Below are 17610 nucleotides of genomic sequence, written 5' to 3'. Positions count from 1 at the left end.
TTGACACCCCCCCCTTCCCAGCTCCAGCAGCCCCATTTTGGGGCGATTTCAGGCCATTTTGGGCTGCTTTGCATTGCAGCTCTTACAGTCCCAACCTACTTCCGTCCCTGCCTCAGTTTCCCTTTTCCCATTTCCCTCCGTTTCACCCCAAAATCCACCCCCCCGGGGGAGTGGGGCACGACTCACCCCAGAGGCAGGCGACGAGGGGGGGGCACCCCATGACAGGAGACAAGACAAGGGCCGTCGTGGCCCCACGGCACCGGTGGCAGAGGGGAAGTGGCACTGGACAGCCCCAAAACCACCGAACGGCCCCACAAGCTGCTTCCCCACTCCTTCCCCTTCTCCCCCCCCACCCCCCCCCGCTGCGTGGGCTGAGGCCTGAGGCTGCTCGTGGCACGTAACAGCAGTGACGGGGCTCCCCCGCCTGGACACCGGGGTCCGTTCTCGGAGGGACTGACCCCATGGCCTCGGCCGTGTCCCCAGCTCGGATGCCTGGGTCCCTTCTTGGAGATGTTGACCCCATCACCTTGTCCCCACCCGCACGCCTGGGTCCCTTCCTAGTGAAGGTGACCCTATGACCTCATCCGTGTCCCTCACCCAGATACCTGGGTCCCTTCTTGGAGATGTTGACCCCGTGGTCTCACCCCTGCCCGGACATCCAGGTCCCTTCCTGGAGACATCAACCCCATGGTCTCACCCCTGCCCGGATGCCTGGGTCCCTTCCTGGAGACATCAACCCCATGGTCTCATCCCTGCCCAGATGCCTGGGTCCCTTCCTCAACATCTGGGTCCCCTCCTGGAGACCTCAGTCCCATGGTCTCATCCCTGCCTGGATCCCTGGGTCCCTTCCCAGAGACATCAACCCCATGGTCTCATCCCTGCCCAGACATCTGGGTCCCTTCCTGGAGACATCAACCCCATGGTCTCATCCCTGCCTGGATCCCTGGATCCCTTCCTCAACATCTGGGTCCCTTCCTGGAGACATCAACCCATGGTCTCATCCCTGCCCAGACGCCTGAGTCCCTTCCTGGAGACATCAACCCCATGGTCTCATCCCTGCCCGGATGCCTGGGTCCCTTCCTGGAGACATCAACCCCATGGTCTCATCCCTGCCCGGATGCCTGGGTGCCTTCCTCAACATCTGGGTCCCTTCCTGGAGACATCAACCCCATGGTCTCATCCCTGCCTGGATCCCTGGGTCCCTTCCCGGAGACATCAACCCCATGGTCTCATCCCTGCCCAGACATCTGGGTCCCTTCCTGGAGACATCAACCCCATGGTCTCATCCCTTCCTGGACATCTGGGTCCCTTCCTGGACATCTGGGTCCCCTCCTGGAGACATCAACCCCATGGTCTGATCCCTGCCCAGACGCCTGGGTCCCTTCCCGGAGACATCAACCCCATGGTCTCATCCCTGCCCGGATGCCTGGATCCCTTCCCAGCAAAACGGACTGCACGACCTTGACCTCATTGCCCACCCGGACGCCTGGGTCCCTTCCCGGAAAAACCAACCCTGTGGCCTTGTCCCCGACCCGGATGCCTGGGTCCCTTTCCCAGAAAATCTGACCCTGCAGCTCGTCCTCATCCTCGTTTATTGTCCCTCCTGGGCAGGAAGAGGCATAAATTAATGGGGGGTTGGAAGGGTGGGAAGGGATGTGGTGGCCTCTGCGGGGGGGGACACAGGTGGTGGGACACAAGGTAGTGGATGGGATGGGGGTCCATGGTCAGCAATACTCCGAGTAATCTTCCTCCACGTAGTTTGCGGGGAACCATCCAACCTGGGAGAAGAAGGACACGTTGGGAGAAGGTGTGAGGAGTTTGGGGGGGGGACACGGGACACCCCTGGGGTGGGGAAGGGGCCATACCCGCCCATAGATCTCTCCTTTCCACCAGCCTGGGTGGCCCTTCTTGCTGAGGACACGAATGACATCGCCCTCCCGCAGCGTCAGCTCCGTTCGGTCCCGGGCACAGAAGTCATAGCGGGCTTTGGCCGAACCAAAGCTGCGCACGGCTCCTGGGGAGGGGTGGGAACATGGACACGGAGGAGTCCCCCAGGTCATCCCCCATGGCTGTCCAGGGTCCCTTCCGTCTGGTCCTCGTGGCCGTTTGTGCCCCCTTGACTGTCCCACGGTCCTTCCCTCAACCCATCCCTTGGCCATCTCCATTGATGTGTCCCCAGAACCCAGCCGTCCCTCTTGGCCATTCGTCCTTCCTTGACTCATCCCATCGCTGATCCCTCAACCCATCTCTTGGCCATCACCAACGACTTGACCCCATGACTCAACCGCTCCCCTCGTCTCTGTCCCTTCGACTTATCCCCCTTGGCCATTTGTCCCCCTCAACCCATCCCATGGCTGCTCCTCTCCCGTGGCCTCAACCATTCCCTCGGCCATTGCCCTTGTCCCATCCCTGTGACTCAACTGTCCCCCTCAGCCTGTCCTCTTGACCATGACCGAAGGAGGACGACCTCACCATCTCCATCCCACCACCACTGCATCCACTCCACCACCCCCCCCCCGATGTGGGACCCCACCACCTCCACCCCATCGCCCAGGTCCTACCGGGTGGCCGGGGACCAGCCCGGCTCTCGGGTTCCTTGAAGGGCACCACAAGTGCCGTGTCAAGGGCTTTGAAGCAATCCTTGAGCGAGTTGCGCTGGTAGAACTCCACCAGCTCCTGTGGACGACATGGTCAAGCCTTGGGGTCACCACCAGCCCCCAGCCCCAATGTGGGGGGGGGAACCCAGAGATCTGCGTTGGGGGGGAGGCAGAGAATGGGGCTCCAATGCTCACCACCAGCCCTTTGAATGCCTTCTTCTCGGTGACGCGGTAGAGCCCCTCCGCCGTCATCACCTTGATGTGCTTCACCTCCCCGCGGTACCTGGGCAGGGGAACATGGGGGGGCTGAGCCAGGGACCGTGCCCCCCCCTTGTCCCGTCCCCCCCCCCCCGAAGGTGTCCCTCGTCCCTACTTGATGCTGATGGCGAATTCGCCGGCGTCCTTCACCCGCTGTCGTACCAGGAAGGCGCCGTCGGAGCGGGGCATCAGGAGCTGCTCGGCTTCCCCCCGCTCCATGGGACCAGCGTACCTGGGGATTATGGGAGTGGGGGTCCTGAGCCCCCCAAAACAAGCATCCTCTGCCCCTCCCCAGGGCGATTTGTGGGGATTGGGGGGGGTTGGGGGCTATGGGGCAACCTGGATGAAGAATTGGGGGGGACACACCAGGAGGGTTGGGAGCTCCTGGGGAAGGATTTGGGGGGGCCTGGAGGCTATGGGGTGATCACAGGAAGGATGGGGGGCTCAGGGGAGAATTTGGGGTGACCCCAGGAGGGATGTGGGACCCTGGGAAAGGATTTGTGGGACTCTGAGGGCTATGGGGTGACCCTGAGGGAAGATTTGAGGGGCCCCAGGAAGGATAGAGGGCTCGGAGGGGATTTGGGGGGGGCCATGGAGGCTATGGGGTGACCCTGGAGGAGAATTTGGGGTGACCCCAGGAGGGATAGAGGACCCCAGGAGGGATTTTGGGGGCCCTAGGAGCTATGGGGTAACTGCAGGAAGGATGAAGGACCCCAGGAAGGGATCTGGGAGGTCCTGGAGGATATAGGGGTACCCCAGGAAGGATGGGGTGACCCTGGGGGGAGATTTGGGGTGACCCCAGGAAGGATAGGGGCCCCAGGGGATGATTCATGGGGTCCTGGGAGCTACAGGGTGACCCTGGGGGAGGACTAGGGAGGTCCCCATGGGCTATGGGAGGAGGATTTGGGGTGCTGCAGGGGCAATGGGGGTCCCCAACACCGACCAGGGGTAGACGGAGAGATCCGGCAGTGGCACCTAGGGGAGAGAAGCAGAGTTGGGGATCAAGGGGGGACAGAAGGTGACTCCTCTGAGACACCCCCCCCCCCCCCATATCCCACAGACACGCCCCCAAATCCCAGGACACCCCGAACATCTTGGGGACATCAGGGTGGGTGCAGGGGCTCCTGGGGATGTTTTGGGGTCCCCATACTCACGCAGATGAAGGGTCTCACGGCGGCGCAAGGGAACCAGCCCAGGTCACCGTTGGCCACATTCCTGCCCTGGGGATGAAGGACCATGGGGCTAGGGGGGCTGGGGGGGGGTCCCCCAGTTCCCCAGGAGGCTGGAAGGACCACAGGGGGTCCAGCATGGCCATAGGGATCCATCCCCATGGTGGGGGTCTGTCCCCATTGTGGGGGTTCAGCACAGCCACTGGGGGTCCAGCCCCATGGTGGGGGGGGTCCAACCTGGCTGTGGGGATCTGGCCCAACCCCATCATGGGGTTCAGCCCAACCATGGCTCCCCAACTCATCACGGGGGTCTAGTTTGGCCCATCACAGCCGTTGTGGTCTGAGCTCACCATGGGGGTCCAGCATGGACTTGGGGGTCTGTCCCAGCCTCTCATGAAGGTCTATTCCAGCATGACCCCAGTGGTCTGCCCCCATAGTGGAGGTCCATCCCAGTATGGCCATAGTGGTCTGCCTCCATAGTAGATGTCCTTCCCAGCATAGCCATGGTGGTCTGCCCCCATAGTGGAGGTCCATCCCAGTATGGCTATAGTGGTCTGCCTCCATAGTAGAGGTCTATCCCAGTATGGCCGTAGTGGCCTGCTCCCATAGTAGAGGTCCTTCCCAGTGTGGCCATGGTCTGCCCCCATAGTGGAGCTCCATCCCAGTATAGCCATAGTGGTCTGCCTCCATACTAGAGGTCCATCCCAGCGTGGCCATGGTGGTCTGGCCCCATAGTGGAGCTCCATCCCAGTATGGCCATCGTGGTCTGCCTCCATACTAGAGGTCCATCCCAGCGTGGCCATGGTGGTCTGGCCCCATAGCGGAGCTCCATCCCAGTATAGCCATAGTGGTCTGCCTCCATACTAGAGGTCCATCCCAGCGTGGCCATGGTGGTCTGGCCCCATAGCGGAGCTCCAGCCCAGCATGACCACGAGGGTCCCGTCCTCACCTGCCACCAGAGCTGCTCAGCCTCGGCCACGGTGACCTCCACGACGTCCCCGGGGCTGAGGCGTAGGGCAGGACCCAGGGCCCCCGGCGGTGGTGGGACGCCGCTGTAGGGTTGGCTCGCCTCCATCTTGGGCAACCCTGGAAGGAGGACACACGATGCGGGGGGGGGGGGGGGGGGGTGAACCCAGGCATCCGGGGCACGGACACCCCCTCTGCCCCCAAACACGTGGACCCAGGCATCCAGCCCCCCCCCCCCCCCTTGTCCTCACCCAGGTCTCCCCGCTTCTTTTCGGGGCCCGGCCGCTGCGACTTGTTCTGTGGAGCAACGAGACCCCCAGTTAGTTCCAGGGGGGTGGGGGGGGACGACATGACACCCCCCCACTCCCAAATTTGGGGCATTTCAGCCCATTTTGACCCGGTTTGACTCATTTTGCTGTTACCTTCCTCGTGCCAGAGCCTGAATCTGTGGGGAGGAAGAGGAAATACTCGTTAGGTGGGGGTATTTAATGCCTGTGCTGATTAACACTTGGTGCTAATTAGGCTCCTGTGGGGGTGGGCGGGCCTCGTTAGGGTATCCCATAATGCCCAGCTCCACCTGGGCCTGGGCTATCCCTTAAAACCTTGCTCCACCTGGGCCACTCCTATCCCACAATGCCCTGCTCTGTGTCGGCCATCTTGTATCCCACAATGCGCTTCCCCATGTTGGCCATCTCGTATCCCACAATGCCCTTCCCTGTGTTGGCCATCTCGTATCCCACAATGCCCTGCTCCACATCAGTCATGTTGTATCCCACAATGCCCTGCTCCCCCCATCCCACAGTGCCCCACTCCCCAATGCCATGAGGCTCCACTCCCCATTCCACGATGCTCCACTATCCCACAATCCCCACCCCCTCGCTATCCCATGATGCCTCTCACCGGCGCCGCCCCTGCCGCAAGTCCCAGCCGCCCCAGACACTCCTTGTGCGCGGGGGCCCGGCACCGGCTGCAGCGGTAGCCTTGGTAGAACGTGCCCCTGGGGGGACACCAGGACACGGGGGGGACACAGGGTCACGGTTAGCAGGAGGGGACACCTGCAGCCCACCTGCACCACCTACCTTGGCCCACCCAGGACTGACCCAATCCTAGACCCACCTGGGCCTTGGGCCAGCCCAGTCCTTGACCCACCAGGTCCTTGGCCCACGTTGGCCTTGGCCCCACCAGGATCAACCCACCTCGGTTTTCTCCCACCCAGGGATTGATCCACCTTGGCCTCGGCCCACCCAGGACTCAACCCACCCAGACGTTGACCCACCCTGGTTTTGATCCACCAGGTCCTTGACCCACCCAGGACTCAACCCACCGTGGTCTTGACCCACCCAACCCTTGACCCACCTCGGCCTCCACCCAACCCTTGACCCACCTTGGCCACTCAGGCCTTGACCCACCAGGTCCTTGACCCACCCAGGCCTCAACCCACCCAAGACTTGACCCATGTTGGCCTTGGCTTACCCAGGACTCAACCTACCCAATCCTTTACCAACTCAGACCTTGACCCACCCAAGGCTTGACCCACTTTAGCCTCAACTCATCCAGGCCTTGACCCATCAAGACCTCACACCACCTCCAATCACCTCCCCAGGGCCTCCCCTTTCCCCCAGAGTCCCCCAACCCCATCTTCCAGGTCACCCTGTCCCCCATTGTCCCCCCAGGGTAGTGGGGGACATAATTTTGGGGTCCTACCTCAGCAACATCTGGCAGGCCCTGCAGGACGTGGTGTCCTCGAAGGAGAACATCTGGAAGTCATGCCCATCGGCCAGGGCGTGCTCGGGGAAGATGTTGGAGCTGGCAAGAGATGGGGGGACCTGGGTCTGGTGGGGGCGAAATCGGCCCCCCACGGCCACCCAGCCCCCAGTGGGGCAGGTCCCCCCCACCCATGGGTGCAGGGGCACCTACAGGGCCATCTCGAACTGCTCCAGCCACTTCTTCTTCAGCTCACGGGTCTTGAAGAAGAGCTCGTAGCCCTGCAGCCCGGCCGTGTCAATGAGCAGGAAGGTGTGGGTCCACTGCGGGCATGGGTGGGGTTCAGTGGTGCCCGGACGCCTGGGTTCGCTGCCACCCGGACGCTTGGGGCCACTGGGGACTGCATTCCTGGGGCCACCAGGCTTCAGTGTGTCCACTAAGGACCTGGACACTTGTGTCCACCAAGGACCAGGATGCTCCCCAGACTGATGCTTGTGTCCACCAGGACCAGATGCTGGGTACCAGACCTACTTGTGTCCACCAAGGACCAGGATGCTTGGGTCCACCAGACCTGGATGTCCCCGACCAGCTTCCACCAGACCTGGACACTTGTGTCCACCAAGGACCAGGATGCTTGGGTCCACCAGACCTGGACACTTGTGTCCACCAAGGACCAGGATGCTTCGGTCCACCAGACCTGGACACTTGTGTCCACCAAGGGCCAGGATGCTGGGTCCACCAGACCTGGACACTTGTGTCCACCAAGGGCCAGGATGCTGGGATCCACCAGACCTGGACGCTTGTGTCCACCAAGGACCAGGATGCTTGGGTCCACCAGACCTGGACACTTGTGTCCACCAAGGACCAGGATGCTGGGATCCACCAAACCTGGATGCCTGGGTTCATTGGGAAGAGGACACCTGGGGCCACTGGGAACAGGACACGTGGGTCCACCAGGCTTCGACACGTCCACCAAGGACCTGGACACTTGGACCCACCAGACCTGGATGCTTGGGACCACCAGGGACCTGGACACCTGGGTTCATTGGAAACCAGACGCCTGGGTCCCAGGCTACCTTCTTGCCGTCGCGGGGGCCAAGGCCACCATCCCGCAGTTGGTGGCTCTGCAGGTCCACAACGTCTTTGGCCTCGTAGGAGTCCCCACGGCGCTTGCAGATGATCAGGGCCTTGTCTAGGAGGAAGCCGTACCTGGGGACACGGATGGGGGTGGCACTGGGTTTCCAAGGCCACCACGCGCCTTGGGGTGTCCCCACCACTGCCGTGGAGTGGCCCCTGCTCTGTCCCCTGCTCTGTGACAAAGGTGTCCCCAAGGTGACCCTGTGTTCCCATCCTTATGTCCCTGGGGGTGTCCCCGTGGGGGTCCCTGTTTTCCCATGTCCCCATGGTGTCCCTGTGGTGCCTCCATGTCCCCAAGGGTGTCCCCACATCCCTCTGTTTTCCTCATGTCCACATGATGTTCCCATGATGTTCCTGTGGTGTCCCCATGTCTCTGTGGGTCTCCTTGTTGTGTCCCCATGGTGTCCTTATGATGTCCCCATGTCCCCATGGGTGTCTCTGCAGCATTCCCATGGGTTCTTGTGATGTCCCCATGGGTGTCCCCAGGTTCCTGTGGTGTTCCCATGTCCCCACGGGTGTCCCCATGGTGTCTCCATGGTGTCCCTCGCCCCGTCCTACCTGTCCACCTTGGAGCGCCTCTCGGTACTGGAGACCTTCAGCTCTCCGTCGATTTTGGGGCGCCCAAACTGCGCCAGGGACTGCGGCTGTGTCGGACATCAACAGGGATGTGGGGGCCATGGGGGACACGTCGGGGGCCATGGGGATATGGGGGACATAGGGGGGACTTGGGACATATGGGGGGACATGGAGGATATGGGGATTTGGGAGGACATGGGGATATGGGGGGGTCCCAGGGATGCTGGAGGGGTTTGGGGGGCCAGGGGGTCCCCACCATGTTGTAGAGGCAAAGCTGGACACTCAGGAGGATTGGGGAGGGTCTGGGGGTGCAGGGGGAGCCGGGGCAGTTTGAGGGTGCCACAGGGTGGTTGGGGGGGTCCCAGGGGAGGGTCGGAGAGGTCGGGGGGTGGGGGTGGGGGGTTCGGGGGGTCCCCACCATGTTGTGGAGGCAGAGCTGGACGCTCGTGAGCTGTTTCAGGGTCTCGTTGTCCCGTTTGACTTCGTTCACGCACTGCGCCAGGTCCTGGGGGGGCACCAGTCAGACACCCCTGAACCCCCAGGTACCCCTGGGAACCCACTAATACCCTCCAGCCTCCCCCCGACCCTCAAATACCCCTCCAAGCCCAAAGACCCCCTCAGGAACCCCTAAATCCCCCCTAGGGCACCCACATTTCCCCCAGCACCCCCCAGACCTCCCAGGGTACTCCAAGACCCACCCAGAACCCCTCAGAACTCACTGGGAGCCCCTCAGGACCCCCCAGGGCCCCCCTAGGACCCGCCCTTAACCCCCTCAGGCCCCCCCTAAGACCCCGAGGATCCCCTCAGGAACCCTCCAGACCGCCCAAGATCCCCCCAAGACCCTCCTGTACCCCTCCAAAACCCCCAGGACCCCCTAAGATCCCCCAGGATCCCTCCAGACCCCCCAGGCTTCCCCCAAGAGCCCCCGGGATCCCCCCAAGAGCCCCCCTGGGAGCCCTCCAAGACACCCCAGGAGCCCCTTAGGACCCCCCAAGATGCCCCAAGATCCCTCCAAACCTCCCCAGACGCCCCCCCCCCGACCACTTCAAGACCCCCTAGGATCCTTCCCAGGCCCCCCAGGCCTCCCCAACCCCTCCAGGGCCCCCCCAGGCCCCCCCCCCCCCCAGGACTCACCCTCATGGCATCCAGGGCCGCCCGCAGCCTCTCCCTCTCGGCTGGCTCCGGGGTCAGCTTCACCAGCTCCTGGGGGTCCGGAGTCAAGGGTCAGGGCTGGTCCCCTCCGGCAGGGACCCCAAGGGACCCCAGGTATACCCCCTTGATGGGACCCAGGGTCCCCCCTCCCCAGGGGACCCAGGCGTGCCCCCCTGTCCCCAAGGGACCCAGGTGTGCCCCGAGGGACCCAGGCATGCCCTCCCTGAGGGACCCAGGCATGCCCTCTCTCCCAAAGGGACCCAGGTGTGATCCAGGGGACCCAGGCGTCCCCTGAGGGACCCAGGTGGGACCCAGGGGACCCAGGCATGCCCTCCTCGAGGGACCCAGGCATGCCCCGGGGACCTAGATGTCCCCTGAGGGACCCAGGTGTGACCTAGGGGACCCAGGTGCCCTCCTTGAGGGACCCAGGCATGCCCCGGGGACCTAGATGTCCCCTGAGGGACCCAGGTGTGACCCAGGGGACCCAGGCATGCCCTCCTCGAGGGACCCAGGCATGCCCCGGGGACCTAGATGTCCCCTGAGGGACCCAGGTGTGACCCAGGGGACCAGGCATGCCCTCCTCGAGGGACCCAGGCATGCCCCGGGGACCTAGATGTCCCCTGAGGGACCCAGGTGTGACCTAGGGGACCCAGGTGCCCTCCTTGAGGGACCCAGGCATGCCCCGGGGACCTAGATGTCCCCTGAGGGACCCAGGTGTGACCCAGGGGACCCAGGCATGCCCTCCTCGAGGGACCCAGGCATGCCCCGGGGACCTAGATGTCCCCTGAGGGACCCAGGTGTGACCTAGGGGACCCAGGTGCCCTCCTTGAGGGACCCAGGCATGCCCCGGGGACCTAGATGTCCCCTGAGGGACCCAGGTGGGACCCAGGGGACCCAGGCATGCCCTCCTCGAGGGACCCAGGCATGCCCCGGGGACCTAGATGTCCCCTGAGGGACCCAGGTGGGACCCAGGGGACCCAGGTGCCCTCCTCGAGGGACCCAGGCATGCCCCAGGGACCTAGATGTCCCCTGAGGGACCCAGGTGGGACCCAGGGGACCCAGGTGCCCTCCTCGAGGGACCCAGGCATGCCCCGGGGACCTAGATGTCCCCTGAGGGACCCAGGTGTGACCTAGGGGACCCAGGTGCCCTCCTTGAGGGACCCAGGCATGCCCCGGGGACCTAGATGTCCCCTGAGGGACCCAGGTGGGACCCAGGGGACCCAGGTGCCCTCCTCGAGGGACCCAGGCATGCCCCGGGGACCTAGATGTCCCCTGAGGGACCCAGGTGTGACCTAGGGGACCCAGGTGCCCTCCTCGAGGGACCCAGGCATGCCCCGGGGACCTAGATGTCCCCTGAGGGACCCAGGTGTGACCCAGGAGACCCAGACGTGACCCAGGGGACCTAGATATCCCCTGAGGGACCCAGGCGTGACCCAGGGGACCCAGGCGTCCCCTGAGGGACCCAGGCATGCCCCGAGGGACCCAGGCGTGCCCTCCCTGAGGGACCCAGGTGTACCCTCTCTCCCAAAGGGACCCAGGCGTGACCCAGGGGACCTAGATGTTCCCTGAGGGACCCAGGCGTGACCCAGGGGACCCAGGCGTCCCCTGAGGGACCCAGGCGTGCCCCAGGGAACCCAGGCATCCCCCTCCCTCCCCAGGGGACCCAGGCGTGCCCCCGGGTGAGCAGACCTGGAGCAGGAGGTGGTACTTGAGCACCCGCTGCATCGGCACCATCAGGAGGTCCCGTAGGGAGAAGCGCCCGTTGTTGGCTCGTTGGGAGCACTCCTAGGGGTCACGGGGGGGGGGGGGGGGTCATGGGGGTCACAGAGGTCATGGGGGGTCAGAGGGGGTCATGGGGAGTCATTGGGGTCACAGGGGGTCATGGGGATTGGGAGGGTCTGGGGGACATGGGGGTCACAGGGGGACTGGGGGAGTCAGAGGGGTCATGGGGGACATAGGGTCATGAGGGATGGGAGGACATGGGGGTCTCGGGGGGGGCACTGGGAGGATTCCAGGGGGACTAGGGGGGTCCCAGGGGTCTCAGAGGGTGTCAGGGGGTCCCATGGAGGGGACCCAGGCATCCAAGCCCACCCGCACCTTCATGCAGAGGTTGTGGGTGGGGGTTTGGGGGGATTTGGGGGGATCAAGGGGTTCAGGGGGGTCAAGGGGAGTTGGGGGATCAAGGGGTTCGGGGGGGGGGGGTCAAGAGGGGTTGGGGAGGGGACCCAGGCATCCAGGCCCACCTGCAGCTTCATGCGGAGGTCGGTGTTGGTCGCGAGCTGGTCGAGGCGCCGGGCGGCCGTTTCCACCTGGCTGCAGTAGCGGCCGTAGAGCAGGAACCTGCGGGGACGGAAACCACCCGAATCAACCCAAATCCACCCAAAACGCAGCTGGAATCTGCCCCGAACTGAGCCCAAAATAGGAGCCGACACCAGACCTGGAATCAGACCCAGAATGGACCTGAAATTGGACCCAAAATAGGCAGAATTGGCCCCAAAATGGACCTGAAGTTGGCCCCAAAATGGACCTGAAGTTGGCCCCAAAATGGACAGGATTGGAGCTGATGTCAGACCCAAAAGGGACAGAACTGACCCAAAATGGATCTGAAATTTGACCTGAAATGGACAGATGTGACCCCCAAATGGCCCTGAAATTGGGCCTGAAATGGACCGAATTGCCCCCAAAAGGGACCTGAAGTTAGACCAAAAATGGACGGAATTAGACCCAAAATCAGACCTGAAGTTGGACCCGAAATAAACCCATATTGGACCAAAAATGGATCCAAAATTGGCCCCAAAATGGCCCCAAAAATAGGCCTCCCCCCCCCATACACCCTCCCAGGACCCCCAGTGTCCCCCAAGACCCCCCCAGGACCCCCCATTGCCCCCCAGGACCCTACCAGGACCCCTCCCCAGGCCCCCCATTGCTCCCCAGGACCCCCCATTGCCCCCCAGGACCCTACCAGGACCCCTCCCCAGGCCCCCCATTGCCCTCAGGACCCCCCATTGCCCCCAGGACCCTACCAGGACCCCTCCCCAGGCCCCCCATTGCCCTCAGGACCCCCCATTGCCCCCCAGGACCCTACCAGGACCCCTCCTCAGGACCCCCCATTGCCCCCCAGGACCCCCCATTGCCCCCCAGGACCCTACCAGGACCCCTCCTCAGGACCCCCCATTGCCCCCAGGACCCTACCAGGACCCCTCCCCAGGCCCCCATTGCCCCCCAGGACCCCCCAATACCCCTCACCTCTCCTTGTAGGCGAGGAAGAGGGGGGGCAGCCCACGGGCCCCCCCGGACCCTCCCAGTGCCCCCCGCAGCTCCCCCAGGAAGAGCCGGTGCAGCTGCAGCAGCTCCTGTGGGGTGAGGGGGGGGTCACCCACCAAAAGAGGGGGACCCCCTCCCCTCCAGTACCCTCCCCCAGATCCCACAGACCCTCCCAGCACCCCCTACTGTGGTTACTGGGAGTTACTGGGAGTAGTGGAGAGGTTAATGGGAGCACTGGGAGTACTGGGGGGTTACTGGGAGCACTAGGAGGGCTACTGGGAGAACTGGGAGAACTGGGAGGGGTTACCGGGTATTTCTGGGAGCAGTGGGAGGGGTTACTGGGGGTTACTGGGAGCACTGGGAGCTCTGGGGGGTTACTGGGAGGAGTGGGATGGGTTACTGGGCATTAGGCATTATTAGGAGCAGTGGAAAGGGTTACTGGGGGTTACTGGGAGCACTGGGAGCCCTAGGGGTTACTGTGAGCAGCGGGAGGGGTTACTGGGGTTACTAGGAGTACTGGGAGGGGTTATTGGGAGTACTGGGAGCCCTGGAGAGTTACTGGGAGGAGTGGGATGTGTTACTGGGCATTACTGGGAGCACTAGGAGGGGTTACTGGGAGCACTGGGTGTTACTGGGGTCACCTCGATGTTGATGAAGATGCTCTCGAGGTCTTGGGGCTGCAGGAAGTGCCGCAGCGGCCGCAGGAAGTGCTGTGGGCACTGGGGTTACTGGGAGCACTGGGAAGGGGTACTGCGGACACTGGGGGAACCTGTCCAGTGCCCCATGTCCCTGTCCCTGTGTCCCCGTCCCCTTCATCGCCATCTCCATCCGTGTCCCACATGTCCCCCAGTGGCCCCAAGTCCCCCACATCTCCCATGTCCCCGTGTCCCCCCATGTCCCCCATGTCCCCCGTGTCCCCATATTCCCCCGTGTCCCCCATGTCCCCCATGTCCCCATATTCCCCCATGTCCCCCGTGTCCCCATATTCCCCCATGTCCCCCTCATGTCCCCAATGTCCCCCCAAGTCCCCATATTCCCCCATGTCCCCCATGTCCCCTGTGTCCCCATATTCCCCCATGTCCCACTCATGTCCCCGATGTCCCCCATGTCTCCGTATCCCCCATGTCCCCTTATTTCCCCAATGTCCCGCATGTCCCCCCATGTCCCCTACGTCCCCCATATCCCCACATGTCCCCATGTCCCCCACATCCCCCGTATTCCCCCACGCCCCCATGTCCCCATATTTCCCCAACGTGCCCCCACATCTCCCCATGTCCACCATATTCCCCCTTGTCCCCAATGTCCCCCATGTCCCCTTATTTCCCCAATATCCCCCTACATCCCCCATATTCCCCCATGTCCCCCCCATCCCCAACGTCGCCCCCATGTCCCCAATGTCCCCCCCCATGTCCCCATCCCACCTGGCAGATGGACTCGAGGGTCTCGGTGTACCTCTCCTCCGTCTGTCTCAACTCCTGGAGGCAGCAGAGCCTCCGGTCCACCTCCACCTTCTGCGGAGACAGTGGGACCCAGACGTCTCGGGGGACCCAGGCATCTGGGGGGGGGCGGGAGGGAACCCCGACACCTGGGGGGGGGGACCCCAGGTATCCGGGAGGGGACCCACCATAGCTGGGGGGGGTTCCACCCGCATCAGGTCCTCGTAGATGTCATCGCCATCGTCCCCTTCGGCTTCGACGCAGTCGTAGAGGTCGTCGTCCTCCTCTGCCGTGTCGCTGCGTGGGGGCACAGCTCGGTACCTCCCCTGCACCCCGAATCCCCCCCAGATCCTCCCAAATACCCCCTGGCGTTCCTCTAATTCCCCCCAGTTTCCCTGGTACTCCTTTAATACCCCCTAATACCTCCTCATGCCCCCAATACCCCTCTAATACACCCCCAACCCCCTGGTACTCCCTTGATATCCTAATATCCCCTGGGACCCCTTGAATACCCCCAGTCCCCCTCCACTGCCCCCCTAGTACCTCCAGGTACCCCTCTAATACCCTTGATACCCCTCTATCGCCCCCCAATAGCCCCTGGTGCCCCTCTGACCCCCCTCAAACCTCTATAAGACCCCAAATTCACCCATAACCCCCCTAATACACCTCTCTCGCCCCCCAATACCCCCTGGTACCCCTCTAATACCCCCAAATGCCCCTTGATACCCCTTATTAACCCCTTACGCACCCAGGAACTCTTTTAATCTCCCCTAATACACCTGGTACCCCCCAATACCCATTAATACCCCCCTAATGACCCTTAATACCCCCTCTTATCTCCCAATACCCCCTTAATGCCCCCTATTCCCCCTGTACCCCCCCATATCCCCCTAGTGCCCCCCCAATGCCTCCTAGCACCCACTAACCCCCCCAGTACCTCCCGATACCCCCCTTAATACCCCCCTAATGACTCTTAATACCCCCTAATATCCCCCAATACCCCCCTAATGCCCCTTATTCCCCCAGTACCCCCAATACTCCCCTAGAGCCCTCCCTAATCCCCCCTGGCACCCCCTAACCCCCCCCTCCCAGTACCTCCCTAACACCCCCCAACCTGCCCCACTCACTCGATGAGGTCAGAGAGGCCGCTGTAGATGTCATCGTCCTCAACGCAGTCCTCGGTAGGGAAGGGCCTAGGGAGGGGGGACACAGCCCGGACGCCTGGGTCCCTCAGGGACCGGACGCCTGGGTCCCTTGGGGAGGGGGCCCGGATACCTGGGTCCCCTGCACTCACGTGAAGCCTTTGCTCTGGGCGATGGGGGTCCAGGAGAGAGTTGAGAGGGTGTCAATCACCTGGGGACAGACAGGGGACATTGGGGAAGGAGGGGTGGGAGCCGGACGCCTGGGTCCCCCCCGGGTCTGCCCCGGACACCTAAGGTCCCACCTTGCCGAAGTCTTGGACGTCGAAGAGGTCAAAGGCGCCGAAGAGCCGGTGCTTCGGGAGCCCAAATTTGTCGGCGCAGGCGGTCAGGAAGGTGCGGATGTTCCTCAGGCACAGGAACTGTGGTGGCACCGTGTCACCGTCACCAGCACCATCACCATGCCCCCCATCAGCTCTCCCATTGTCACCCCTATGGTCACTGTGACCCCCATTGTCACCATCGCCATCGTTGTCACCACCACTGTCATCCCCATCAGCACCATCAACCCCATCATCTTCCCCCATTTGTGACCACCATCGTCACCACCATTGACACTGGCACGGCCATCATCTCTGTCACCAACACTGTCGTTGTCACTGTCACCTCCTTCATCAACATCACCAACACTGTCACTGTCACCCCCGTTGGCACCATCACCACCATCATCACCATGATCGTCACCATCACCACCATTGTCACTGTCACTGCCATCCTCGTTGGCACCAGCACCACCATCATCACCATGATCGTCACTGTCACCAACACCATCATTGTCACTGTCATCCTCACTGGCACCATCACCATCACCATCACCATCGCCATCATTATTGTGGTCATGGTCATCGTCACCCCCCTGGTCACTGTCACCATCAACATCACACCCATTGACACCATCATGGTCACCCCCATCAACACCAACATCATTGTCACCGCTGTCACTATCACTGTCACCCCCATCATTGTCACTGTCACCATCATCATCATCCCCGTTGTCAACAGTGTTGTCCATTGGTACCATCACCATTATCCCCATTTTCACCATCCGTCATCGTCACCATCAACCCTGTTGTCACCATCATCATCACCCCCACTCTCACCATCACGACCATCATCCCCGTCATCGTCGCCGTCACCCCATTGCCATCACCCTCATTCACACCAGCCCCGTCATTGTCACTGTCACCATCATCCCCGCTGGAACCAGCACCCCCGTACCCCTTTCTGGGGCAATAACCCCCCAGTTACCCCACCCTGGGGCAGTTCCACCCCTCCCCGGTGAGTATTTGCCCCCCCCCGGTCGCACCTGTGACATCTGGGGACGGGGACAGATGTCGCGGGGGGGCACGGCACGGGGCAGAAGGGCGTTGAGGAGGTGGCAGAGCAGCACCCCGTCCCGCAGCGCCTGCGCCAGGTCCCACACCTGCCCCCCGGGGCTGCTCGCCCGGTGCCCCGTGGGCAGCACCCGCGCCGCCACCAGCCAGTGGGCGCACTGCCGCCATGCTTCCATGGCGCCTGCTGATTGGGGGAGACAAAAGCGATGGGGTCCCGGTGGGATGGTGTCTAGGGAGGAGTCGATGGAGACGGAGTCCTGGTGGGACCACTTCTGGGGAGGAGAAGCAGAAGATGAGGTCCTGCAGTTGCAACCACTTCTGGGGGGATTCCGATTGAGATGGGTCGTGGTGGAACCGCTCCTGGGGAGGAGTCGATGGAGATGGAGTCCTGGTGGGACCACTTCTAGGGAGGAGCAGCAGGAGATGAAGTCCTGCAGTTGCAACCACTTCTGGGAGGTTCCGATGGAGGTGGAGTCCTGGTGGGACCACTCCTGGGGAGGAGCCGATGGAGGTGAGGTCCTGGTGGGACCACTCCTGGGGAGGAGCCGATGGAGATGAGGTCCTGGTGGGACCACTCCTGGGGAGGAGCCGATGGAGATGAGGTCCTGGTGGGACCACTCCTGGGGAGGAGCTGATGAAGATGAGGTTCTGGTGGGACCACTTCTGGGGAGGAGCAGCAGAAGATGAAGTTCTGCAGTGCAACCACTTCTGGGGAGGTTCTGATGGAGGTGAGGCCTTGGCGGGACCAATTCCAGTGAGGAGGTGATGGAGGTGAGGCCCTGGTGGGATGACTTCTGGTGAGGAGCTGATGGAGATGA

General features: G+C 63.0%; 1 protein-coding gene across 1 annotated transcript; it reads right to left on the bottom strand.

The window, feature by feature from the left end:
• Nucleotides 1-1582: 1582 nt before the first annotated feature.
• LOC127028715 (proto-oncogene vav-like) lies at nucleotides 1583-16968 on the bottom strand. Its single transcript, XM_050914416.1, is given in 27 exon segments — nucleotides 1583-1778; nucleotides 1866-2014; nucleotides 2562-2676; nucleotides 2793-2880; nucleotides 2971-3087; nucleotides 3799-3830; nucleotides 4974-5110; nucleotides 5242-5287; nucleotides 5413-5435; nucleotides 5891-5914; nucleotides 5917-5987; nucleotides 6695-6796; nucleotides 6908-7017; nucleotides 7771-7903; nucleotides 8390-8475; nucleotides 8826-8912; nucleotides 9542-9610; nucleotides 11249-11344; nucleotides 11803-11899; nucleotides 12806-12912; nucleotides 13465-13533; nucleotides 14245-14331; nucleotides 14448-14556; nucleotides 15387-15452; nucleotides 15554-15612; nucleotides 15704-15820; nucleotides 16765-16968. Coding segments are annotated over 27 exon segments (2454 nt in total). The 3' UTR covers nucleotides 1583-1724.
• Between the last annotated feature and the right edge of the window lie 642 nt (nucleotides 16969-17610).

Source organism: Gymnogyps californianus, unplaced genomic scaffold, assembly GCF_018139145.2.
Source record: "Gymnogyps californianus isolate 813 unplaced genomic scaffold, ASM1813914v2 HiC_scaffold_40, whole genome shotgun sequence".
NCBI lineage: Eukaryota > Metazoa > Chordata > Aves > Accipitriformes > Cathartidae > Gymnogyps > Gymnogyps californianus.
Note: the sequence above shows the minus strand (reverse complement) of the source record. Positions and strands in the feature narration are given on the sequence as shown.